At 38.6% G+C, this 27,757-nt stretch overlaps 1 protein-coding gene across 1 annotated transcript in view; it reads right to left on the reverse strand.

Annotated features, from left to right (window-relative positions):
- PCCA (propionyl-CoA carboxylase subunit alpha) overlaps window positions 1-27,757 on the reverse strand; it is a 532,298-nt gene that overhangs the window by 334,264 nt on the left and 170,277 nt on the right. The window contains exons 12-14 of the mRNA XM_063425353.1: window positions 23,234-23,384; window positions 13,455-13,598; window positions 12,475-12,549 (exon numbers count right to left, since the gene is read on the reverse strand). Of these exons, the coding sequence (XP_063281423.1) occupies window positions 12,475-12,549; window positions 13,455-13,598; window positions 23,234-23,384 (370 nt within the window). The remainder of the gene's footprint in view (window positions 1-12,474; window positions 12,550-13,454; window positions 13,599-23,233; window positions 23,385-27,757) is intronic.

Consider the following 27,757-nt stretch of genomic DNA (forward strand, 5'->3'; position numbering starts at 1 on the left):
AAAATACCACTACTCCTACACCTTATCACAGCTGCAAATCAGCCGATTCCGACATTCTGGGGGGAAAAAAAACTCCCCAACCATACGGGACTGGATCTGAAGGTAAAAGTAGTCAGAGGCTTGGAGGAAACCTGTTATTCGATGACCAAAACTTATCACCAATACACTCATACATGGAGCCCATGGTGCAGGTACCTCCAAAATTCCTCATTCTCAATCAAAGAGATTCATTAGACTGACAGGTCAGATAACACCATAATGCCAACACACTAGAATGCAAACCATAAGTGTACAATAGCCCAGGGATTAGAACGCTCACAATGTGACACGATCAATGTTACCCTTTACAAGTCTCGTTTTAAATGTTCCAAGGTTTATGCATACTCCTGTGCTGTGCTCCACGTTAACATTACTTTGTAACAAAGTCATGAAAGGCATATGCATGTATCTTTATCAATTTCTTCTTTATTCAAACAATCGTTCTTTTGATTGTACCGCTATAAAAAAATAAAACAAGACAACAGTGCCAAGCATACAAATAAAAAAGGAATTTTAACTAAGCATATTTGTTAGGTTACTTCAATTATAGTCAAGGAAAGAACTGAAACCTCTGCTAAAAAGAGGGTCAAGACAAAGTGTAAATTTGAGAAGAAAATAAATGCATGATGCAGGCCAGCATCCAACACTGGGGTGGTAGCTCACATGACAGTTGTAAAGTATGAGTCCCGGAGATCCAATCTGGACTCCCCAAAAGCCCCTGACTCCATTCCAGTCCAATACTCTGGCCTCACAAGTTCAGTTGAATCCAGCGACCAGAGCATAATCCCCCCATCTTCCTCCAATGAGCAGCTGCTTGTGAGGGCCTGAGGATGTGAGCTGTGTGAAGTGTAATGGTGCCAGGCAAGTGGCAGCACAACTGGAATCTGGTCCTCATGATGATGATTACCCTGCTTCGGTCTTCCCTGCGGTTGCCATGGCTTTAATGTGATAATGCTGCTCGGGCATACCATGGTTGAGGTGAGCAACATGATGGTGGGACCAGGGTCGGTGAATGCCCCTGTGTTCGGTAGCTCTGTTTCGACGAAAATTTTGCTCACAAGTGATCAAAGGCCTGTGTTAGCTTCGCTTCAAGGAATAGTCATGTCGCATAAGCATGCAAAAGTGAAGACTCCATCTTGGCAAGTAGGCTTCAGGATGTCAGCGTTGTATAGACAAAGATATTCTGCTGAGTTTAGAGTGGTGTAACAGTGAGGACTGGCATATCCCACACCAATCGGGGGGGGGGGGGGGGGGGGGGGGGGGCAAGCAACAGCCAAAAGCAGTTCAGGACAGAGGATCATCTGCCTCCAGCCCCCACCCCCCTTTATGCGCCAACAGGCAGCCAAGACAAGCAACCTAAAAGCCAGTGTATAATTCGAGCCTAAGTAAATCAAGCGACTGGTTGGTCTTCCCCCATTTGTATAGCAGGGTTACAGGCTGAAATCTCTCTGGGTGTCTGTGTGTGTATATATATGGGTGTCTGTGTGTGTATATATATATATATATATATTAGATTGTTTTAATCCCTTTCCTCATTATTATTAGTGTAAAGGGGAGTAGGTAGGGACTTTATTTTAGGGGTTAGGGCTGTATTTAGCGAAAGGCTAACAAGGCTGCAAAAAACACCATCTCAAATGCCCCTGCAGATGCCTTATTAGCCTTGTTTCATGAGGGGGCTGCAGCACATACCACTGGCGGACAATAAGGGAACGCTGATCTCAGTGCTCTTCTTGCTCTGCTCCCTCGCCGTGCAGTGATGCCCGGGAGCCACAATCTGACGTTTCTCCGTCTCCGGCATCACTAAGATACACACAAGGGAGCTCTGCAAGAAGATTACAGCTCCCTCGCCACCACCATTGAATGTCCTACAGCAACCTAGACCAGGCTAGAAGCAGCCCTATCAAGCCCAGCAGCCACACTGGACCCCAGGGAAAGAATCCACTCCAGCTCTCCCTAAGGTAGGTGTTTTTTTGTTTTGTCAACCCTGTATATGCTGGGAGGCCATGAAGGAATGGAGGACCAGATTTGTATTCCTAAATATAGAAGCCATTTAAGGGACACTAAACATAAAAAACACTTCATCTAAACTCTGTACCTTTTATGTGGCAATGTAAAACAAAATTTTTCATTTTTTGTGTGCATGTTTCTGTATTTTTTTATAATAAATAAGTATATATATATATATATATATATATATATATATACATATATATACATATATATATATATATATATATATATATATGTGTGTGTGTGTTCATCAAATTAAAGCCCTTTCTGTCCTTTAAAAAACTGTATATACTATGTGTCGGTGCAATAAATTAGTAAAATGCAACTTGCAGTTGAACACAAACAACAAAAAATGCAAATATTGCATGTGTCATTAAGTGCAAGTGCTTTTGAAGCTGTGTCCTTAAGGGGTTAATGAGTCAAGTTGTTGTTTTTCGTTTTTTTGTTAATACAGCTGATTCTTGTTTTCCCCTCTGTTTGATTTCATCAGTGTAGTATTAAGGTTACCCTTATGAAAATTTTTCAAATGAGCAGTTCCTGGGGAATAAATATTTATTAAATTGCTGCTGTCAAGCTTTGGTATCTACATCATTCAAAAGCTAATCAAAATATTCAAGATAGATAGACATATCCTACTGATCCCTACGACACAGGAATTCAGTCAAAAGCTGCTGGAACAGCAGGGAATAGATCCAGCACGTCGCAAAAAGCGGTGGGTGGAGGAGCCTTGAAACTCACAGGCACTTTCACCTGTGGGGAAGGAAACTTCCTAATAAAACAGAAGCCCAATTGTCTGCACCAAACCGAAAAAGGTCAAGGAAGCGTCTGCTAGATGTTAATATTTTAATTTAGGCTATTGCCAAGGGGCTCACATAGAAATTCTTGTCTATGACATCCACCAGAGTCCTGAAAGTATGATGATTGCTTTATTACCAAATGACAGCAAGGAATTTCATCATATAAAATGTAATAAAAACAAAAAACACCAAAAGTGCAATACAATATATGAATGAAATATATACATATACTTTGTATGAGCGGTAAAAAAAATATGTATTTTACATAATGCGGTTTTATTTGAAAATCAATGCAGTAAAGTTGTACTAGTCTTCAATCATTTAAGAAGTGTCTTAAAACCCATCTCTTTAGGAAAGCCTATGGCCTCCCAGACTAACCTCTACCTCACATACCTGTCTCTTGCTCTCTCCAAAAGGGCGGCACTTTACTCTCTCCTCCAGCTCTGATTCACTCCCACCTTATTTGATTGCTATTTCCTGTCCTAATGTGTTTTGTACCACATCTCCTATAGACTATAGTTTCTGTAAGTTTTCTTGTAATTGTCCTATTCATAGTTAAATTCCCATCTTTAATAATATTGTAGAGCACCTTCTATATGGACCCAATCTCTGCAATGAAGCTGACCAGGAGCAAACAGATCTAAACATGGATATATTAAAGGGACACTCTAAACAGCAAATTAGCTTAAAGGAAGAGTATAGTGTCAGGAATACAAAACTATAAACCCTCTGCCTCTGTGCACCTCCCTCCCCCAGCAATGATAGTGTAATAAATCCTTTCAACACTTATCTGACCTAGGCCTGTTTTCGTCTCTGTCTTCTCCAAAGGCAGAGATATTGGGGAAGCTAATGTGCATGCACGGCGCAATCTGCAAGTACATTTGGCCTGCCTTTTTTTTAAAATGGCAATGGTTTCAGCTGCAGCATTAAGGGGACAGGGACACTGCACCCACACCCCTTCAATGAGATAAAGTGGTTTAGGTTGCTATAGTGTCCCTTTAATTATATTTATTTATTTTTAACATATTATGCACCTGTAATAATTGCTATTACCTTTAAGCCTTACATTTCTTTTTTTATGCAGCCCTAGCCAAACCTCCCCTGGCTGTGACTTGCACCTTGCACCTATGCACTTCCTGAAATGCATTTTTTGTTTAGATTTCCTTATTTTACATTGCATTAAATTTGGAATTTCTTATTTCCTGCTAGAGCCTGCAACAAATACCTGTGTGATTATGTGTGTGATTAAAGTAAAATTAAAGGGACACCTTATGTACTGTAACTGCTTTACCTCATTGAAGTGGCTACAGTGTCTAGAGTCCCCTTGCACCATCCTTTCATTCAGTGTTAAATTATTTTTAATGTTTGCCTTCCAATCAGCAAGATATTTTGTGAAAAATGGAGGAGTGCAGCTATGCAGAAATCTTAAAAAATTGGGGTGGAGCCTGGCAGCCAAGATGGCCGGACGTGTTGTCGTATAGCTCTGACACGATCCAGCATAAAGAACCCTAAAAAGCTAAATACCTGCGCTAATTACGGCAACCCAAGCACTGATGACTGACCAACAACGAGTGGGAACACCGCGTTTCCTGAAACTCACACCAACGGCAGCGAAGCCGAGCTGTCTGGATATGGGGCCTAGTGGGTTCAGTGACCTGATGCCTGGGGGAAGCGGGCGTTCTCGCGGCGCAGAGCCTGCCGCCCGCGACGGACCTCCGGCAACTCCGCAGCCCCCCGCTATGGACTGGCGGGGGTTATCCCGGTCCCCAATGGGGAAGCCTTGCTTGCAGACGGGGCATCCACCGATGGATCAGCGACCGCATGGCGCGACTAAGATGGCCGCCGAGACTGAGAGCGGGGCCCTCTTGGAAAGCCCAGAGACCCTAGCCTGGAGAGCAGACTTTGAAAACAGATTCAACGCGGTGTGCCAAACCTTCTGGGAATGCATCCGTAAAAGGGCCCATCACTTTACATCACTTTGCCTGTAAGCCCAAGGAACCAAGCCCCCACCCGGGTGAGGCAACACCACCCTGAGCCAGATACCTGCACAAAGGGGATGCCCGCTAACCACACATGCAGACCACGGCAACCTCTCAACCCGAAGATATCCCAGGCGTGCAACCCATACTACATCCTACACGCTCAGAGGAGACGGCACCCGGGAGTGAGATGTACTCCTGGAAGAAAACGGACAACTGGTCCCTACACAGCCTACTGTAAGAAAGCTCTACTCATGGTATACCCAAGGAGAGAGGTGCGGCAAGCCCAGCGGAGCGGGGGGAAAGTTTTGCCACACAGTGCCTTACCAAACACTGGCAGAGTCTACCCGACAGCCCTGCTCTCATACAGGCTCAGGCGATCGGCGGACTCAGGCATCAACTACCCGACCGGAATAGGCTGACACATGGCCTCAGAACAGGCTATCGGACACTCTGAATTCCACATGGCAAATTCTCACACGTAATATGTTTGTTCTCCCATGACTCTTGCTGCCTCTGGTCCACAGTTGGAGCGTTCCCAGTGGTTATACCCATGTTGGTTTTAACATGTTCATAAGCTGATTAACATACGTTATAAAAGTTATTGTACCCAGCACATATGTAGCTCAGCAGTATGATATCTAGTGTCTACCTGCCTATTTACATACAGCATAACTCATAGGCTCTTTATCGTTTATTTTCGTACTAAAGGTTGTTTAAATATACATTCTGAGGAATAGAGTACTACACAACTAGAAATGTTTAGCATATAGATGGAGAATGACACTACCACCACGCAAACAATGCCTACGTATAAGGTACACAACTTAACACACTGCTGTACGTGCAGCATGCATGGACGCCCATAGCCTGGGTCTCAACCCCACAACACGCAGGTACAGCACTACTTCATGCAGGTTACGCCTCACACTTATATTTCTGGTGTTACTCACATTACTTAGATTGCCAAGACCCACAATCAGATGAGGAAACACATCCCGACTACCATTATATTTAAAAAATTGTGCTATGATCAGAATGTCACATATATGTACCATTGTTTAACCATTATGCTTGCATTCACCGTTGTGGCATTACAAGATGTCTTGTTATTTCCTGCACAACGAAAAATAAAGAATTATAAAAAAAAAAATCTTATAAAATTTTGGTCTCCAAACATTTTTGTGAAAACAAAAGAAATTTGAGGTGAACAAAAACACAACATGAAGACAAGGTCATAACTTATCAAATGCACTGTCCAAATACGAAATGAATAAAAATTGCCATTTAGTAGATATACACAAAATGAAAACGTGCATTTAATTATGCATTTCTTATTGGGGGTATATCTAATATCAGCTTGCAACTCCTGAAGGTTCTTGTCTGCTGCCTCTTCTAGTCTCTCCTAGACTTTCTATGGCTGTCCAATCACAGACTCTCCAATACAGCTCAATGAGAAGTCTGTGCCAGGGAGGTGATCTGGGCAATTGCTGCCTCTTGAGGGAAGTTACACTGAGCTAACCAAACCAGGAAGTAAAAGGGCCTAAAGTCAGTTTGAAAGTCAGGGGGTGTAACCAGGTTAATTTATAAACGTGTAAATTTCTATTAAAACTTTTTGGAAAATGGAAAAAAAAAATAGGACACACTCTTCACACTAAGCTTTTCAAAAAGCTAAAGTGCTTCAGGGTTATGTAGAGTTCCTTTCAGATGTGTGTGGGTTTAGAGTGGTCCTTAAAATAAATAAATTAGGGGGGTGGAGCCTTACAGCCGCGCTGGCTGGGCACACACCTTGAGAGCTCAGTGAAAAAAAACTCTAAAACTGCTAAAATTACTAAAAATCAACACGGAAACCACACTGCCGTCGGGTCCTGAAGGTGAAAGGACCCAGCAGTATTCACCTTACTCATGTTCCAGACCGAGATCGGCAGCAACATTCAGGGATTTGCGGCCTCTAAGAGGCCTACTCACAGTTCGCGTGGGGAAGGCGGCTGTGCTGCACACAAAGCCTGAAGTCTCTCCCTCCCGCCTCGGCGAGGGAAATCACAGCACCATAAAGTAGTGAAGTGGTAGTGAGTTCCAGCAGCAGCCCACGATACGTGCAGCACCGAGCTCTCTCATGGAAAAGCTGGAGAGTTTGTTTGCTGACTGGCTAACTACACTTCCCTCTCGTCTGTACATCGCTGAGGAGGCCAAGCATGCATTTGCCATATGTCCGACCACTCGACTACCCACCTCCCAGACGCAGAAAGAACCCTGCCAGAACCCACCTAAACGGTGGGAAAGTGGGAGACCCCGACTTCGGCGGCAGACCAGGCACCGGTGTGCGACCCACCCTTGCCAAGGAGTATCAAGATACAGCGCAGGCCAGGATAACGCACGTCCCTCACTGGGACCAACACTACAACTGCCTCTGTCTCGCCTACTCTATATCTACAACACAAGGGGTCCCACACGCTCAAACCCCGCTGGTGGAACAACAACCAGCTGGACTGTGCTGGAAGCCCGGAGGCCATAGGCTGAGTTAAATTAATCTACGAGCAAGGTTTTGTCTTCATGCAAAGCCCACCTGCGGGACGTTACCACTGTTGACACCTACTCCCTATCATACTATGGCAGCCTGATTCGCATCTCCTCTTAATGAGTGCATAGTTTATCACATGTCTATTATCTCTATAACCCAGACTGCAATATTATGTTTGTGTTAGTTGTGTTTGCCCTCTATTTCACTCCTGCACTATCACATGCTTACTCATGTGTGGTCAGTCTGTTTGGCTATAAGCATCATGTCTAGTATAATAACTATGCAAGTTCTCAAAGGCCACAATATTGTCCACACATACCCAGTGGCATATGCCTACTGAAAATCTCTACAGTTAACCAGTTCTGAAATTTTATATAACTATGCTTACACTCATCATGTATAATACAGCACTGTTTGCCATAATACTCATATGACTTCTATATAGCCAAGTACGACTAGCCTGTTTATTATTATACTTAAAAAACTGTGCCTCTTTCTCATGCCATGTATATATACTGCGTTGATATTATTGCTTGCTCATGCCGTCATGGCATCGTAAGCTCTTGTGTTATCTTGTGCACAGAAAAAATAAAGAATTAAAAAAAAGAAAAAAATAAATGAGATAAAAACCAGGATGAGCAAAACAGATTCACCAGTCATGTTTCGTGGGACAATGAGTATGGTCAAGATAAAATCATTGATCCTTAAATTGACACAGTAGCCAATATAATGGTTTCAGCTCTATGATACGTCTACAGTACCAGGATATCCAGCGCTGTTCTTCCATTTCGTGTTAAACCAATTCTAATGCTATACGATAGACCCCAGCAGCCTATCCCCTCTGTACTGCTCAGACTAATAAGGAGGCATTAGCATGAGCAGCTGTGATTGGCTGGGAGTGTCAGCTGACTGCATTCAGCCTATTACAGTTCCCACTGCAGGTATGAATCAATATTGCTAGCGGGTAGTGTATAATCTCCTTAGCCACACGGGCAGCCAGAGACATTCACTGTTAGAAAATGGTTTAACATTTAATAGTGGGACAGTGCCGATGACTCCAGGCACTATAACCTACACAAGTTAGAATTGGTGTTACTAGTTAAGTCTCTCTTATTGTTCATTGACTTAGGTCTTGCTCAGATAGCTTTGCATTTAGTAAAATATTTAGCTTTTTTCTATGGTTTGTTATATATTGTTTTACAAAAATTCATCAACATTGCTGTTGTGATTAAAATGTCCTAATTTTTGTCCATTATTGAACATATTTTTATATACAATGTAAGACATTGTACGAGGAACACATTTTACATAAACAGCATTATTGTGTGTTCTGTATACAAGCTATTTAGCTTGTATCAATAGCATCTGTATATATTAACTGCATTCATAACTAGATAATTTTTGCTTACTTAGATCTAGTATGCCAAAAGGGAGTAAAGTCAGTTCAAATAAACACTATAGCAGTGGTTCCCAACCCAGTCCTCATGGACCACCAATAGTCCAGGTTTTGTCAGTGTTTATTTGAAAAAAAAAAAAAAAAAAAAGGGATAGGCATAAATCCTGGACTGTTGGTGACCACTGTACTATAGGGTCAAGAACGCAAACATGGATTCCTGGCCCTATAGTGTTAAGAAGACTATCTAGCCCCCTTGGCCCCTCTTTGTCCCCTTAAATATAATAAAATCTTATCTTTATTCCAGTCTGCAAGTGATCTGCTCCTGATCTGCCTCCTTGGTTGACATCATCAGAAGAGATGACAGCCAATCACAAAGCTTTCCCATACAAAAGGATCTCAGCCAAGAAGGCGGGCTGGGGGCAGAGCCAAATGCCAACCTGGCCAATTAGCATCTCCTCATAGAGATGCATTGAATCAATGCAGAGGATGGAGACACTGAATATCAGTGCTGCGCTGCCCCAGGAAGCACCTCTAGTAGCCATCTGAGGTGTAACCACTGCAGGTGTCCCTAGGCTGTAATGTAAACACTGCCTTTTCTCTGTTTACTGCAAAAAGCATGAAGGAACTGACTACACTCACTGAACAACTACATTAAGCTGTAGTTGTTCTGGTGACTATCGCATTCCTTCAAAAAATTTTTACTTCCAGTGGTGCTATAGAGATATTTGCCCAGCATTAGCACACTACGCAAATCAAAGGTTGCAAGGGAAAAGGCTGGAGATACATAGGAGCTAACTTTTAAAAGATAACACACAACCAGACGTACACACACAAAATATATAATGAGACGCGTGGATACCTATCAATACCTACACACATAGAAACGTTGATGGCAACACATTTTAAATTAATCATCATCCCACGGTCACCTCTGCCAAAAGGGAGAGAAGAGTTTTTCAGCACTTTTCTGTTTAGCTATCAGGGAGAAGGAGAGTGTGCTCTACAAAAACAGCCATTGGGTGTGGGATGTTATAGCATACCCCACTAACCACACTTAGTACAATTAAAGGCTGTTGGCTAAACCCCGCACACCTTTTAACAAGGTGTTTACCATTTTAAGGCTCTTTGGTGAAAAAAAAATCAAAAGTTTTGTTTCTTACCAGCTGCTCCTCTTTTAAAAAACAATAAGCAATAGTATATTTCCATTGAAGTCTTCCAGTAGTGTTATATAAACATAGAATCTGATCACAAAATCTCTACACTTTAGTTTACTTCGTTTTGGGTTTTGTAAACGAGATTTTATCAACATGCTAAGTAATAAACATCACATCTACCTAATGTTGATAGTAGTCAAACTCGTAGCCAACATATTTTCAAACCCATCCCTCAGCTTAGAGTATTTTGGACTACGCTGTCTATCATGCCTGCTGTGTAGTCTCAATTTACCAAAAGTCTCCTCCCATATTACAGTGAAAGTAATACACAGATCATATTAAATAGACAGTGGAGAGTACAAATGATGAACAATGTTAACAAAAATATTCGAGTGTTACTAATCCAAGCATAGAGTATTAGAAACACCATGAGTTACATCATATCGGTTCATCAGGGATGTTAAATTCTGCTTTCGCTTCCATGTGTACAGAAATAGATATGACAATGCACACAAAAATAAACTTTTTTTTCTTTTTTATAATAAATAAATCGAAATATTTTATATATTATAGCCTCTGTGTATATTATTGTGTGTGTGTATGTATATATGTATATATATATATATACACACACACACATATATATATATATATATATATATATATATATACACATACATATACAAAACGTTTCAGTGAATCTCTTAATTTACCCTTGTTCTACTGGGGCAGCCATCTTGCAGTCCACTTTGGTTAGAGGCACCACTTATCTGCCCAAAAACTACACAGCTAGTGTACTGTTACACGTACAAGAGTTACAGACTTTCATATTTTGCTTGGCCTTAGCAGGTAAGCTGTGCTTGTGATCAAATAGGGATAAATGTGGCCATATACATGGAGTATGGATGAGCCAGGAGGTTCACTGAACAAAGTTATAATCTAACATGTTATTACACAATATTACACAATGGGGCTATATTACATGTATTATTTTATTTTCAGTAATAATAAAATTATGACCGTTTTCCTTTAACAAATATCAGAAACACATTTTTAATACTCATTTTAACCCACTGTTAATTGAAAATGCAATCCATAATGCTACCCCATGAAAGCATAATTAACTTACTTGTAATTATTTCCATGATTACACACAAAAGATGCTGCTGACTAAGACTATTCTCTGAAATTTTAATAAAGCACAATCAAACAACGTGACACAGACCACCGGCACTATAGGCGATGTCCCCACCACAGCGCAGAAGCCTCTGGCATAATTAAAATGCATTTTTCTGCCTTCACTGTAACGGGCCACGTGAAGCTCTTAGGCATCTCCCACTCTTCATTTTCAATTCACCTCTCCCCAAAACACAACTCCCAGCCCGCCATGTCTACCTGACAAGTGACAGCCCAGTCTGATTAAATGCTTGTAAGGGAGGGGACAAGCGAGCCTCCATGACAGGCCAAAAGTGATCACCATGGAGATACATAATTATAGCTGTCAACGATTCTACTGTCCTGCTGGCATGAATTTGATTGCTCCCAGCAATAATGATAGACAAAGCTTAGTGTGCACTCTCATGCTCCCAATCACTTTATCTGTTCTTTGGTCCATTTAGCTGACATGCAGCATTCACATAAGCAAATAACAGCAGTAAGCAGAACATTTAAGGCATTTTAATTGTTTTTTTTTTTTTCCTTCTTCTTTCTTCAGACAGCTTACAAGCACAAATGTTATTACACAAAACTCCTGCTGCAGCATTAATTGAAGAAAGATTTGGTGGGACAATGACTGTAGGGGGTAGAGTCTGTCCATTATCACTTGTACTTTCAACAGGTCTCACGTTTGAAAACTGCAAATTGCAAAAAACTTGCAAGGGCAAAATGTTTGACATCTTGTTAGCTATTAAAATGTAGAGGGAAAAAAAATGTAGAGGGAAAAAAAATGTAGAAAGCCTGTATAATTAATGCACATTTTAATTCAATCTATTCCTTCGTATTCATACGTGATGGCTAAGTACAACTCCATAATGTATATATTTTTTTTTCGTTTAATATTTAGTGAGACATAATGCCTGTTAAGACTTTGCAGTTTTTGTTCTCCACTCAGGCTTTGAACTCAGCATGAAGTTTCCAAGCCTAGAAAGGGTCATGTCCCATTAGAAAGAATATGGGAAAAACTATTTTAAGAAGTGAAATAAATCACATATCCAATAACATCTTTACATTTTGAATTCTTGGTCCCCTCCATGCTAGTAATCGGTCTGAATAATCATACACACAGATGGTACAGCCCTTTCAGTTGTTAGCAAACACTGTGTCACAGTTGTGCCAATTCGGTTTTTATTCCTCTGAAAAGGGAGATCCTTCTTGTTCTTTTCATGCAGTGGAAAATTGTTTAACAAACAGTTTACTCTGCAATGTTACGCAGCATGAAACAGACCTACAGCTTGTATAACAATATGTATATATAATTAATTAATTGTAAACTTGTGCGGGTTATCCTTGTGTTTTTTTGTTTCTCCATAACAATAAAAATATTAAACAAAAAAAAGGCAGAAAGAGTTCAACAACATACCCCTGGCAAGGTGCGTGGCTCTTCATATTGAGAAAGACGGCCAATCGAAGGCAAGCCAAAGGATTTATATGGATCCTAGATCAAAATAAATTGTTGTAAATTATAGTTTTTGAATGCAGAGTAGAGTCTTCAGCCATTTTACATTTGTTTAACTACACTTCTTTTATAATGCTAAAAGAAATATAGTCATTTTAGTATTGTCCTAGGAACATTTCAGTTGGAGGTTCTCTTATTAGAATTATTACACAACCTTGAAATAGAACTATGGGAGCTAAAACATTTGCCAATAAAGTATGCAAACGGGCCAGTTCCAGAAAGGTTAACATCAAGCATGTCAAACTCAAAGGCTAACACGGGCAAAATAAACAAGGTTTAAGTCGACCTAGACAAACCCAAACTAAAATTACTTTATTCTCATGCAAACAATATGGAATCCTGGGTGTGTATATATTTTACTCAAAAGCTTTGCTTCAAGTTACTTATTATGCGCCTCAAATCTAATATAGAGCCTCCTGCGCCCCCCCCACGCTAATCCACTGCCCCCCCAATCGAATCCACTGCCTCCCCTATTCCCCAGTCTAATTTAATACACTGCCCCACCTCCCTCCCCCCAATTTAATACACTGCCCCCCTTACTCTAATAGACTTCCCCACCTCCCTCCCCCCAATTTAATAAACTGTGCTCACTTTCTTCCCCCATTCTAATACACTGCCCCACTCCTTGTCCTTAATTTAATATACTGGCCCTCTCCTTCCCCCCCAACACTGCCAGTCTGGTCCTGTGCCGCCAAAAATATTTTTTTTAGCATTAAACCAGCTCATTTATAAAATTATATTTAAAAGAATTACTAATCATTAAAAACAAAAAGAATATGTATAATATTAAAAATATGAAACTTTATAAAACAGAGGAGTTATAATTTTTCTGTAAAAATAAAATTAAAATAAACAAAAAAAAACAACAAAAAAACAAATTTTACCTCGGCATAAACACGACATTCTACAGCCCAGCCATTTATGGGGATATCAGATTGCTGGTGTCTGAGAGGGTAACCCTTAGCAACACGGATCATTTCTTGGACCAAGTCCAGGCCAGTAATGCACTCGGTGATGGGATGTTCCACCTGCACAGGGACAATTGATAGTTAGAGGCCAAAAGAATACAGAAGCCTGATAAATTTCACATTGAGAACCTAAAATACAATAACTTTCACACTATATTGCAAGACACCCCTCCCCTTCAGCAGATGTTTCCTTATACATTTGATTCCATTTCTTTATTTTATTATATTGTTCTACTGTTATTCAGCCGTCTCAAGAACAAGACGCCTAGAAGCCTAAACATGTTGTTCATCCCTTGATAGCCAGTTAAATCATGTTAAGGATATAAAATTGTGTTTTAATCTTCCAATCTGTTGTGTTTTAACTGTACAACTCGAGGAAGCTTATCATCACGCTGTTCTGCTATACTCAACATGGCATGCACGGGAGAGGCTTATGATTCACTGAAAAACTAGTCTACTCTAAAACTCAGCCATTCGCCTGCTTTCACTAACCTGTCCTGACAAGCAACCAGATTAGCGTAATCTTACATCAGCGCAGCGTAGCGTAGCAGAAATGAGCAGATGGATCCTTCATTTTTTTTATGTCCCTCAAGACTTATCTGTGTAGTGCTTAGCATGCACAATAGCCAAGATAGACTGAAGGACTTACTCCGTTATCAGCAAATTACTATTAACGGTTTTGGATGATGCCATCATGGGAATACCTCCAGCCTTTCATGCTGTGGCTATGAGTAGGCTGCTTACAGTATGCGTACATCTCAATCTATTGATTATTAAACCATAGATGACATAAGCAAGAGGACCTGATTGCTATTAAATGGTCAATAATTGACAGAGTCTGACAGAAAAGAAAAGGAAAATTTATAAAAAGGCTAATTTCACGTTTTAAACTATTTAAATTAGAAGCACATATACACACACAAAATCAAACCAAGTACGATATTATTATATAGATTAAAAAAAATGGTATTATACATACACACACTCCAACAATATGTTCTGTAGTAGATAATAAAATAATTTTACCAAAAAAAGGATGATTTGAGATTTACTCTTGTTTTCAAGCATGTCCACAGGGTACAGATATAATTGTTACCCATGTTACTTGAACTCATTTTATCTTCCTTAGAAGAATAAAAGGCTGATTGGACCATGCAGGGAATTAAGACTGCAACCCTGATGTGTGAGCAAAAACTCCAGATGGCCCTCCAGCCAATCCAGTTTTTCCACTGGCGTTAAGATGGATGGCATATTCATAAATAATGGATGCCATAAAGGAATGGAAATGAAATGGTACACTAAATGTGTCAAGTAAGGGGAACAGAGAGAGAAAAAACATCTTGATCTACAATAAAAATGAAGGGCCATTTCACAAGCTGCACTAACCATTACGAAACTCATGGAACAACCAATGTTGAGCACACCAAGAAACACCCACATAGTAAACCCATATTGCTGGTAGAAATATAATAATGTAAAGAATTAAGTGGACATCTCATCCACCACAGTGGGCAACTTCAAAGAATAAACTATACTTTACTTGTGCTACTATAATTTGAATTTTTTTTAGATAAAATATTTTAATTGGTCTTAGATTATAAAAATATATACATGTATGAGATCACTTGTATGTATTTAATACAAATGACCATGCATTTAACCTAGGATATTACCTAACAAATTACAGCAGATTACTGCAGTAAATAGTGTTGGAGAGAGTGTACATCCAGATCTCCACTCACTGTTCAAAACTTCAATGTGCACATATTACATGAATAGATCTCTCCATCCAACTACCCTGGAAAACCCCACAATGCAAAACAAAAAGTCCTATACTTAGGCATAGGAATGAACATGTCCAGGGTGTCAGCCCCAATCAGAGCCCACAGGAGCATATGTAGATGTCCCATCTTTAATGGTGTAGTACAACACCTGCAAATTATGAGCTATAAATGACTGCCCTTCCTCAACATACCCAAAATGCCATGCAATTCATTGGAATTATCTCAAACAACACTATTAATTGTTTTAGATATTCTACCACATTTCTGAAAGTGCCCTCAGCAACAGCTTATTTTAACCTTTATTTGTGTTCACAGGCATAGAATAGGGATCCACATCCACATAAGCCATTGTCTGCTCACAGACAGAGTTGCTTCACACTTTTACGGAGTCTTCAATGTAAAAACTATAGTTTTACTAGGAGGAGATTTGTTAAAGATGCTATACAATTACTCTGACTGGGCTGCAGAGATCAGGGATTGAGATGGAATCCAATCAATTTCTGCATAACAACCGATTTTGAGGAAGGATGGTAAGAAAGCCAAAAAGTTCAATCCTTTGATAGCAAGGCTGCAGAGTTCCTAAAGATAGTGCCCGAGCTCCCATGCGTGTTCTTGGCCAAAGCACTCTAGTATGGTATGGTATACATGCCATAAATAATTATGCTTGTATCAACAGACAATACTTGACTTGAAGTATAAGAACTAGTTGCATCACATGGAAGGTATGCTTCTCACCAGCAAGATCTACAGAACTATCCAATACTTGACAATATTACATGTTAAATTTAACATGTGTTTCAGTCCACAAAAAACAGGCATGGGGGAAAACCCACAAGCGATGGTGTCATAACTCACATAAATACACACAGATTCTTTTCCTCACTGTATTTACATACATTTTTAAAAACATTTTATCTCTGACCATAATGTTTGTATTACATAGTGTTTAGACCAAGACAAAACATTGTTAAGCACTTCAACTGATCCCTCCCACAATATGCATCCTCAAAGCCTACTGTATGCAGACATCTTTAAATGATTAGATATTTAAAAGGATAATTCACTACTCGCCAAAACGATTCTTATCACTGAGCATTCAGATACATTTTTGTTGGACCGGTGTCAATCCCATGCAAATACAATCTCTACTTGTGCTTTTAATTTTTATGATTCAAACAAGATTGAATTTCGCTAGAGCACCAACTATTTTTGCTATTTGGTATAATGGGATTTCAAATATTTATTTTGTCTGCTTTGTAAAACAGATCCTTTGACTCTGTAAACAATCGCCTCTGAGATTTTTTAGAACAATCAGATTGCTGCATAACTAAGATAGTAAAAAAAGAAACTATGTACTAAGACAGTAAAAAGAAAGCCAGCATCATGCAATGATGGAAGAAATCTGATTATATTACCAAGTAATGGCAGATTGTTTTTTTATACATACTAAATGTTTATTTTAGATTTAAAATTAGCCACACAGGAATGAAGTCACACCATATTCCTTTGTTTATGTTATTAGAGCAAAGGAACATATATAGGCAACACAATAAATAAATGGCAAAAAATCATCAGCAACATCCCAAAGGAGAGCTATAGTATCCCAAATGAAGGAACTACAACCTCAAAACGAACCTATAATGTCATCAAGAGGCGCTGTAATACTGCAAATGGGAGTTTCTTTTTAAACATTTAAGCATAATTACAATTCTTCAATTAAATTATTCACATGAAACATAGAATGCGACGGCAGATAAGAACCATTCAGCCCATCTAGTCTGCCCAGTTTTCTAAATACTTTCATTAGTCCCTGCCATTATCTTATAGTTAGGATAGCCTTATGCCTATCCCATGCATGCTTAAACTCCTTTACTGTGTTAACCGCTACCACTTCACTGGAAGGCTATCCCATGCATCCACTACCCTCTCAGTAAAGTAATACTTCCGGATATATAGCGAAGATACGTAGTGTAAAGACAAAATGAAAAAGACAGCTCTGCAGGAACAAGTTCAAGTGTAAAAATAACAGAATGTTAGTCAAAGTATGTTCTTTTCAGAATTATGGAACATAAAACAAATGCTGCCTTGCTATATATACTCTGCTCAAGAGTAATGCACCTTGTTAAAATATGTGATTGCAGATGTAGGAAGAGTATACGAATAAATTCCTCTACATTGCAACCATATTGTTAACGATGCAGCAATACTTAAATTTTAGTTAAAATAAAAAAAAAAAAAAAGAGATGATATATATATATATATATATATATATATATATTACACACATTTCTATTTTAATAGAAATGTATAGTTATAGAATGTCATTTTGTTTTCTATGTGTTATAGAAGACAGCAGGCTGCATTTCAGAATTTTTGCAGTCAGTCACTATGATTGGACACCAAGCAGTCAATCATAAAGCAGATACAATGCCAATAGAATACAACGGATTTTATTTTGTTTTGTTTTTCTCTGTCTAACTTAGCAGCACACATCACTTCTTTCCTTCATCCGGTTTGCAGTGGTTTAATGCATAATTTAAGTACAGTCAAATTAGTTTAAGTGTGCCAGTTTGTGTAAAAGCCATTTTAAATAATTCACATTAAGGCGTTACTGACCTTTTACGCTGGTAACATATCCCATATCAAATGCCTTCAAAAATTATTAAAATGCTTTCAAACTTCCTTGTTTGTGTGACAATCAAAATGATCTTTGTGAGCAAAACTTTGAGTGACAAATTAAGTAGTGTACAGACAATCAAGGACGGGTTTAGCTTCATACTTTCCTGTGTAACGTCAATCACAGACTGTTCCATTTAAACGAGGAACATGATACAGAATATGGTAGAAGATACCCACACATTGAACACAAAGCAAAGAAAAAAAAAAAACTTCTTTAAAAATGGGGGTTGGTTCTGCATTAACCATTCTGTAAAATCTAAAATAATAACTAGCTACAAAACAAGATATATACAAAAATCTATAGCATCTGCTGCAGTTGAGAAAAAGGGCGATATAAAAGAGTTTGAAATTTTAGCTCTCTGCAGGGTGCACACCCACTGAACAAATGGTTTAGTAATGCATATCTTGCAGCGTCAGGATAAGCATATGGGGTGACAGAAAAGACAATTTTTGACAATGATTGAGGTTAGGAGGAGTGGATTTAAAACCTTAACCAAGGTACTTATAGATCTATATTATTACAATATACACACACATATATATATATATATATATATATATACACACACACACACATATATATATACACAAGCACCTTGGTTAAGGTTTTAAATCCACTCCTCCTAACCTTATATTATATATAAAAAATTAAATGTTGAAGAAGTGGCCTAATATTCCAATATTCAAAGTAATAAAAGGACCTAACAGCTGAATAGATGCATTATACAAATTAAAATATATAAAATACATTTTAACTATAGAGGCTAGAACCAAAAGCATTATTGTATAATTTAAAAAGATCAGGCAATAAACATTTATTGACATTTATTTTTTTTGTGTGTTTTGTTTTTTTATTGCAATTTTTCAGTGTATGTCTGACATTTTATCAGTATTTTAGTAATGCATTTGATGTTACATTACCAGTATACTGCACTTATATTTACCGAAATACACTGATTTCAGACTCCTGGCTAGCTTTTTATGAATTAATATAAGAGATCCACTCAATATATTTTCAGGCTTGACAAAAAACACAAACTGTAAACATGTTTAGTGACAGGTCCAACGTGAAATAGTAAAAGCCATATATTTTAAAAAAAGTCGACTGAGTGCAGGTGAATATTTGCAGCTATTTGAACTTGTTCTCCTTAAATAACCTGATGAATAAAAATATAATATAATGTGATGTAATGCAAAACACACACTAAACAGCAGGAAGGTGATATATCGGAATATTTGAAGCCATACAATGCATAACCAGGAAATAATGGTGCACTTTCATTTTATTTCTGTTTTATTGAACAAATGAGTCACTGCAAAATGTAATATCTGGATCAACTCGAGATTGCACAATATAAAACAAACAAAACAAAAAAATACAAAGACCCCCCCCCCATGTACAGCAGTACACAAAGATGTATTCCTAACAGTAACATGTTTCCTCTGCCTCACTGACCCCTGTCTGCGTTGTAAAGGGTTAAATAACCCTTTATTCACTTACCAGATACCAGTGTCAATACCCCTCGGAGCTGGTTAACAGTCCACCTCCTCTGACAGTAGGTGATGGGGGAATCAAATGTGCATGGACGGCGAGTGCCGCACACACATTAGGTCTTCCCCATAGGAAGTTATTGCCTCAGTGCTTTCCTGTAGAGTTTGCTCTGATGATAGGTGTCCTAATGCAGAGCGTCCAGTGCCGTTTCATGTAGTCAAACTCAGTGAAACTCCAGGAAGCGCCTCTAGTGGCTGTCTGTTATATTTCAGATCGATTACAGCTTGAGGTCCAGTTTCTTTCATTCACCTCTTCAGATCCTCTCAAGCTCTGTCAGGTTGGATAGAGACAGACAGTGGAAAACCACTTTCAGGTCTTTCCAGAGAAATTCAATTGAGTTCAGACCCAAGGATGTTCACAGATGCTCAATTGAGATTGCACAATATTTAAAAAAAATAAAACATATTTAGGCCCATATGTACAGCTGTTTAAAGGAACACAAAGATGTATTCCTGTTGGAAGGTGGATTTCTGACCCAGTCTGAGGTCCTTTGCACTCTGGACCAGGTTTTCATTAAACATATCTCTGTACTTTGCTGTGTTCAGATTTCCCGAAACCCTGAGGCCACCCTGTCCAGTTTCTTTTCATCAGAACAGAGAATCTTGTTTCTCACAATCTGAAAGACATTTGCTTTTGTATGAATTTAAGTGGGTTTCCATATTTTGCAGTAAGTAAGTATTTGGCCAGATTGGTGGGATTTTGCACAAGTTTCTTCCATTTCCACACAAGAGCTCTGGAGCTCACTAAGAATGACCATCAGGTTCACAGGTTGATAAAAGTCCCAGTTGTTCCATGTTTCTTTTACATTTAAGAATTACATTTAGGGGGGCAGAGCCAAGCAGACGAGCGAGCAAGACGCATGATTGCCAAGCTCCGTACATTATCGCTATATTCCAGCAACCCAAGCAGTTTCTCCAGCTTAAACACCGGGGATCTGGTGCCACCACTTGCTATTGGTCGCAAAACAATAAACACAAGCCCGACAGGGCCAAAAAGGGCATGAATATCAAGGATCTCTTTGGGCAAGCACATGGAGCTTGCAGGCCCAAGATGGCCGCTGGCTTCACTGACTCCTCAGCGGAATCGATGATGGGGATCGGAGCTGTAGACATACCTGTCCTCCCACAACCTCAGGCGGCCCCACAGAATGCAGACCTTAATCCAGTGACAAATGCCACTCTGAAGGAGCTGCTTTACAGCCTCCAGCTAACACTACAGTCTGACATGGCCTCAATTTGAGTCGACCATACCGGCTTAGTGAACTGTTTGGGGACAATGGAGGCAACATCAGCAGACCCTACTCAAAATCTCACCTTTCTTACCAACGAAGTGCAGACTCTAAAGACATAACAGGCAGAGCTTGAGTATCGCTTTGCAAGGATGGAAGACACCAGATGCCAAAATAACCTCAAGATCAGAGATGTCCCAGAAGAGATCCCACCCGCATCTAATGAGGAGACTAATGGGGGCTATACTATCCCCAAAACAAGCAAACAGCACTATGTTTGACGGGATATTCTGGATCCCGAAGCCCTGAACAGCTCCAGAGTCAGCATCCAGAGACCTGGTGGTCATATTCAGCAGCGGCATAGAGAAGGAAGCAGTACAGGCAGCAATAAAGGGAACTTCTCCATTTTCTTTTGAAAATATGGCACTCACATTCTACATTGACCTGTCAGGGAACACCCTGAGATAGAGGAAGTCTATGCAACCTCTCAATATGGTCATCACCGCGACTACTCCACATACTGTAGGGCGATTCCACTCATGCCGTACGGGATCTGAAGGAAGCTACGGCCATCATGGAAACTCTAGGTCTCCCACAAGATTCACTATCCCGGCCGGAAACAAAATGAGCCACTACAGCAGCATATACCTAAATTTTGGAAAATAATTCTTGGTGGTTGAAGACATTTATAAATGTAGAAACCACATTTAAAAAATATATATATATTTATTTTGTTCATGGCAGAGTAACACAGGGTAGGAACAAATAAAAGTTGGTGCTTGTACATATATGCATTGTCACGGGTGTGGCAGCACTCTGTGCAGCTTTAGGCAAAGGGAGGTACAAAATAAGTACGTATAGTTTGAAAAGCATGGTATTCAACTCCATTCGTAACTCAAATTGGTAATATATGTCTATATTGGAGTAGCCAGTCATCTGCCAAGTTTTTTAAAGGGAATAATAATGAAGAAAGAGAAAAGATAAAGGTTGGAACGGAAGTGTACGATCCAGTTGTCTGATCCTAGCTAACCACTTTCTCGTGAATCCCGAGCCGTAGCAGTCGTCACCGCCTCTAGGAACCTGCCAGGCAGGGTTAGACCACACAGCTCTCCAACTCACGATCCTATGACATCAGCATCGCATAGAGACCTTTTGAAGGAGGAATAGAAAGAAGAGAATAGCAATAGAGATAGAGTGAAAAACGGAAAGGAGGTAGAAACCACATTTTAAGGCCATATCTGAACTGTCAAATAACTTTTGCTTGTCACTCATCACAATGACAGCTTTCACGTGGTTATAATCTTTAGTAATTTGCAAGCTCCAAATGTATTGCAGCTGTTCAATGAAGGAAGCAAAAAGTCAAAAAGAAATTTAACATTTCATGGTCTTTAAACAGTATTCATCGTCAGATAACAGTTATAGTGTTTCACAATACTCACCTTTGAAAAGCATTGGAGTTCAAAACTCATTGAGCTGACAGGGTTAAACATGGCAGGCTAGACAGACAATAAAGGATTACAAAGTTCCAAAGCCAATGTGGGTGATTTAATGTAAAATTAAAGACCATAATCACTCCAGAGTACTCTCCTACCAGTAGATTACTTACTATTTCACTCAGAGTTTACCTTCTCATTATTATTCTCTTGCACTAATTATTTGCAGTGCCGTAAAACATCATGCATTTGTAATTGCTGATAGTTTCTCTGATAATGGCCACTTGAAAGAAAATGAATTGCTCAATTACCTAGCTTTGTTTTTTTCCCCCTCACTTTTTTTCCCCACAAGTCAGCACACAATGCGTGAACCATTAAATCTATAGCTTGAAGATATAAACATGAAATACGTATTTTTCAATGTGTTTTTTTGTTTGTGTCTTAAAAATATAAAGCATCATTTTTTGTCAAAGAAATATTTTGCAAGAATAAGTCAAAATAATATTATACATCATTATATAATATGCTATATATGCTATCCAAGAACCATCGCTGAAAAAATTACTTTCACACAGTAAACAGATTTGTTTTAATTGACACTATGGATGTGAAAATGTCACATACGTTTTCACATCCATTGCGTCAATTAAAACAAGATGCACACAAGACATACAAACTAATAACAGTCAACTATAAGCATACAAAAACAAATTAAAAAACATTGAATAAATGTTATGGGACACTATACAGGATACATCAAACTTGGGCTTAATTGTTTCATGGGTTTCTTTAAAAAAAAAAAAAAAAACACGTTTGCACAATAGACCACGTGAAATGTTACTTATATTTTATGTACCATTGATTATGCATACTCTAAATTAATATTGCATAAAAACACAATAAATATATATTTTTTTAGGGGGGAGTTTGAAGATTAAAATATTAATTCTAAAACAATTTACGGTAGTCTTTTATTTTTTTGAAATACTTGTATGTTTTGGGGTTTGGTTTCTTTTTACCTGTAGCCTGGTGTTCATTTCCAAAAAGTAGAAATTCTTCTTGGAATCGACAAGGAATTCCACTGTTCCTGCAGAGGAATATTTCACTGCTTTGGCAAGAGCAACAGCTTGTTCGCCCATTCGTTTTCGTGTTTTAGGGTCAAGAAATGTACTAAGAAAACAGAATAATTTACATTTAGAAATGAAAACTAAATCTGTTGTCCCCTAGCTCAATGTTTGCCAGCCTTGTCCTGAAGTAACCTTAACAGGCCACATTTAGTGCAAGAATTAACAATGTTGGATTATTAAATCAAATTATTGGTCTTGTTCTGACATAGATTGCATTTAAAGTCAGGCAATTTGACAGTGTTATTGATTAATGAAAATTGACATTCCATAACCACCACAATATATTCTAATGAATAACCATCCTACTAGACTTATTAAGGTTAATCCGCGTTGTTTTTCCAAAAACACCTTATTTTTAAGGTTCACAGATCTTTGTATATTCAAACAAATAGATCATAAGTGTTTGTGTACACACAGTATGGCTGAAAAGAAGTGTGCTTTAATGGGCGAAAGCCTGCTTGCACATGCATACACCCTGAAAATGATAGAGAAATAATTGTATATTTTAACCATACATAATTACAATATGCAATCCTTCTAACCATGTCAATGTATAAACCAATAAGTATACCAATACCTCCTGTCATTCTTTACAATAGTATTTCTCAAAACAGATCAATACCACATGGATACCCACAAAGTTTAGCAAAATATGCTTAGCAACTACACTATGAACAGTTAAATGGAAGAGATTTTGCAGCTCATATAAAGGAATGACATTACTTTGCAATTCTCTCCCCGTAAATCCCCAAAATAGATTTCATTAATCAGACTGGGTTTGGCTGATTTGATACAACTTAGAGAACAGCATGAACATTTGTGAAGGGCTATAAAAAATGTTAAAGTCTGAATTACACCTTACAGATGTAATACAGAAAATGCATCATTATTCCTCATATGAATAAAAGGACAGCAACACCCCTGTTCTATGCTAGTGTCTTCCCATAAACCCAGACTATGTAGTTGGACTGCGTTCCACACTCACAGTGGAGGTGTTACACTGCTAAACCTGATGTTTGGCATGTTCTTGAGCTTTCTACTCTAAAATGACTGGATTATCTCTGCAATCAGTCAGGTTAATTAACTGAAGTTTTCATAGTCCTTTCTGTACATTTGCCCTGCATATGCATTATCAACTAAACATTATTGCCTGACACCCAGCCACTTATTCTCTTTTTTCAGTCTACCTCCTTAATCATCTCTTTCACCCAACCTAATTATACGGCACTTACATATGGCATGTGTCACTTGACTTTAACACCTCAATATTTGAGCCACACAGAAACAACTACATACAATACAGAAGATCATTGCACGAAAATGACAGTAATCTTCAAGTACATTTATAATTGTGAATTTGGCTTTTCAGATGCTTTGTCCTTAGGATGTTGTGATGAACATGATAAACGTATCTTAACTCAGTATTGCCATCACTAATAGTGAAATTTAAGTAGAGTATACTTGAAAGCTTGTGTACATAGTGGCTAATTCCTGATGACACATTACAGCCTGAGGTTGAAACATTCAACCAAAGAGGATTCCAAAGAATTCTGGGATAAGTATTTTATTATTCACAAATCATTTAATTGCTGAAAAGATAAGAACGAAACTACCCAGCCAAAGTGCTGCATTCTATTGGCTTCCTGACTTGCTTCATTTAAATTATTTTTTTATTAATTAAGCTAGTCATTTCAGAGAAGTAAGTGCACCTGTATTAACACAGATCTCCTTGGCATATAATACGTAAACTGCAGTTAATGATTCTGGGTATGCATATGCACATCGTATCTAACATTTAGATACCCTAGGATAAAGTATATGAAGGTTTTTTTCCTACTTCCCATAGGAAAGCATTGGGAGGATGTTGTGCATGCGCAACAATCAGGATCTCCTCATAGAGATACAACGAATCAATGCATCTCAATGAGGAAAGTTCAACTCCTACATGCAGAGTATTGAGATGCTGAACTTCAGTGCTGAACACTGTGCAGCACTTACCCAGGAAGCACCTCTAGTGGCAGTCTGAGTGACTGCCACTAGAGGTGTTACTAGCCAGTAAGTTAAACACTGCCTTTTCCCTGAAAAAGCAGTTTTGCATGAAAATGCTGGCAGGGACATACTTTGACACCAGAACAACTACATTAAGCTGTAGTTTAAGTTTTCATAGCCTCTATCCAATAACAGCTGCCATCCTAAATATCATATACTCACATATCAGCTTGCTCGTAAAGCATAGAAACACACACTTGAGTATATGCACTTCACTATGTGTGGCCAAAAGCAACAGATAAGTAGTGTCTTGCCAGTAAATCCTAATTAATGAGTCGGAACAAAACTTTTTGTTGCAATTAGACCATCTGATTGAAATAGTGCAGTTTTACTCCACTAAAGCCTCTAGTGTTGGTCAATATAACAGCCACTAGAGGCCAGTTAACCCTGTAATGAAAACACAGAGGGGAGCAGGGGGACATGGCACCAAAGTCACTTCATCTCAATGAAGTACACTGGGGGCATATAGTGTCTCTCTAACCTTCTTACACCAAGCCAAAGCCTGGTGTTACATTTGTGAGTTAGCGGCAGCCAATAATCAGTGGCGACAGCGTTTAAAAACAGTCAGAAACCATAATTAAGTAGTGGCTAGTGGCTCCCATAGATAGTAATCGGAGCAGTTGGTTACAACTTAGGAACTGGCTTTTAGAAGTGAAATTTTACCATTGGGTAATAGCCACTACTTGCTAGCAAGAGGCACAGTAATAAGCTGGTAAAAAAAAAAAAAAATAGTGGCAACAAGGTTGTAAATTAGCCCTTGGTTTGCAAATAGTTACCATGAACGGTAGCGATTAGCAACTAATAGCTACAAAATAATGACTGGTTTCCAATACGGTCTTTATTTTTACAAGCTGACCACCATTAACACTTGCTCGAAAAGATTCCCACCAATTGCAGATTAGCCACTTGCTGGAAAAGCACAGAAACACATGCTGTGTAAGTTGTCACTATAGCAACCAAACCTTCCAGGTGAAAATGTCTCACCCTGAGCATGTGTACGTCACAATGTGATTGGCCTTAGCAGGAGATAGCAATAGTGTGCACAATGTATTAAACTGTGATTTTGTGCTGTGATAGATTTAACATTTGAAATTAATTTCTCGAACGTGAATTATTGTTTAAAACAATACTTGCACATTACTTATATAAAGAATATGTTTTACATTAAATGAGCACTATAGTGTCAGAAATACAAGCATGTATTCATGATATAGTGGTAAAACACTCTTTAGGTTCCAGACCCCCTTTGTTTGCTTTTAAAAAGTAATTTTACTTATCCTTTTTCCAGCGCCGCAGCTGGCCCTGCCTTGTCAATCCATCTCAATAGGGGAGGGTTCGGTGACTCTATGTACACTGTGCAGCACCCAAGAAGCACCCCTAGTGACCATATGAGTGACTGCCACTAGAGGTGTTACTCAACAGCAATGTAAACACTGGCTTTTCTCTGAAAAGGCAGTGTTTACATTAAAACATCAGAACAACTACAATGAGCAGTAATTGCTCTGCTGACTATAGTGTCCATTCAAGTTTCTGCCCATAATCTTTAAGGGTACGGTTTGATGTGGCGTAACTGGCTTTGATATGTGCTTTAGGAGTCCAATGAAATGCCATATAGCCAACATGTATATTCCTATCCTTATTTTTCAGCTCCACTGCATGCATATATTTACGATGGAAAATAGTCTTTTGATATGTCTGGTTTGTATGGCTGTGTCCAATCGTGATCTTTATCACTGTACATGTGGTGGAGCCTTTTCTGTTTTATTTTTACCTCATTTAACTGAAAATATATGCAACAATATGGAAACTTATGTTCTACAAATTCTACACAGTTCCTATTACTTATAATAATTGTTGTGTAATAGTGAGGCATGGATCTCCTAGTTTTGTTAACAATGCTAACAGATAAAATGGGTTTATATTCTATAGTACATACTTAGCTAAATTAGTGCAATAGATGTCACTTTATGACATGGTTTCCAAAAGAGATTAGAGGACTTTGTGCAATGCTGATCAAATGTTTTTTGTTGTTGTCCTAAATTAATTACTTTGGTGGGAAGAGGAGGACAGAGAGCAGAGAGATTTCATAATGTGGTTTTCATAAACACATTTGAAATAATTATTGCCCTAATGAGAATACAACATAGATATCCACTTAGAAATTAATTCTCCATATTTATTACAGGAGCACGATACAGGCAATTGCTCTGCTTTGTGCTATATAAATCCATAGATCAATCAATAGAGGTTTTATTTTATACAATTGGAAAGCTAACCGTTCCAAACTCATTAGCAATATTATATAGTATAAAGCCTTTGAATTCCATCTGGAAAAAAATATTCGAATACAATTAGTATGCGGCTGGA

The sequence above is a fragment of the Pelobates fuscus genome, chromosome 1 (genome assembly GCF_036172605.1).
Source record: "Pelobates fuscus isolate aPelFus1 chromosome 1, aPelFus1.pri, whole genome shotgun sequence".
Classification (NCBI taxonomy): Eukaryota; Metazoa; Chordata; class Amphibia; order Anura; family Pelobatidae; genus Pelobates; species Pelobates fuscus.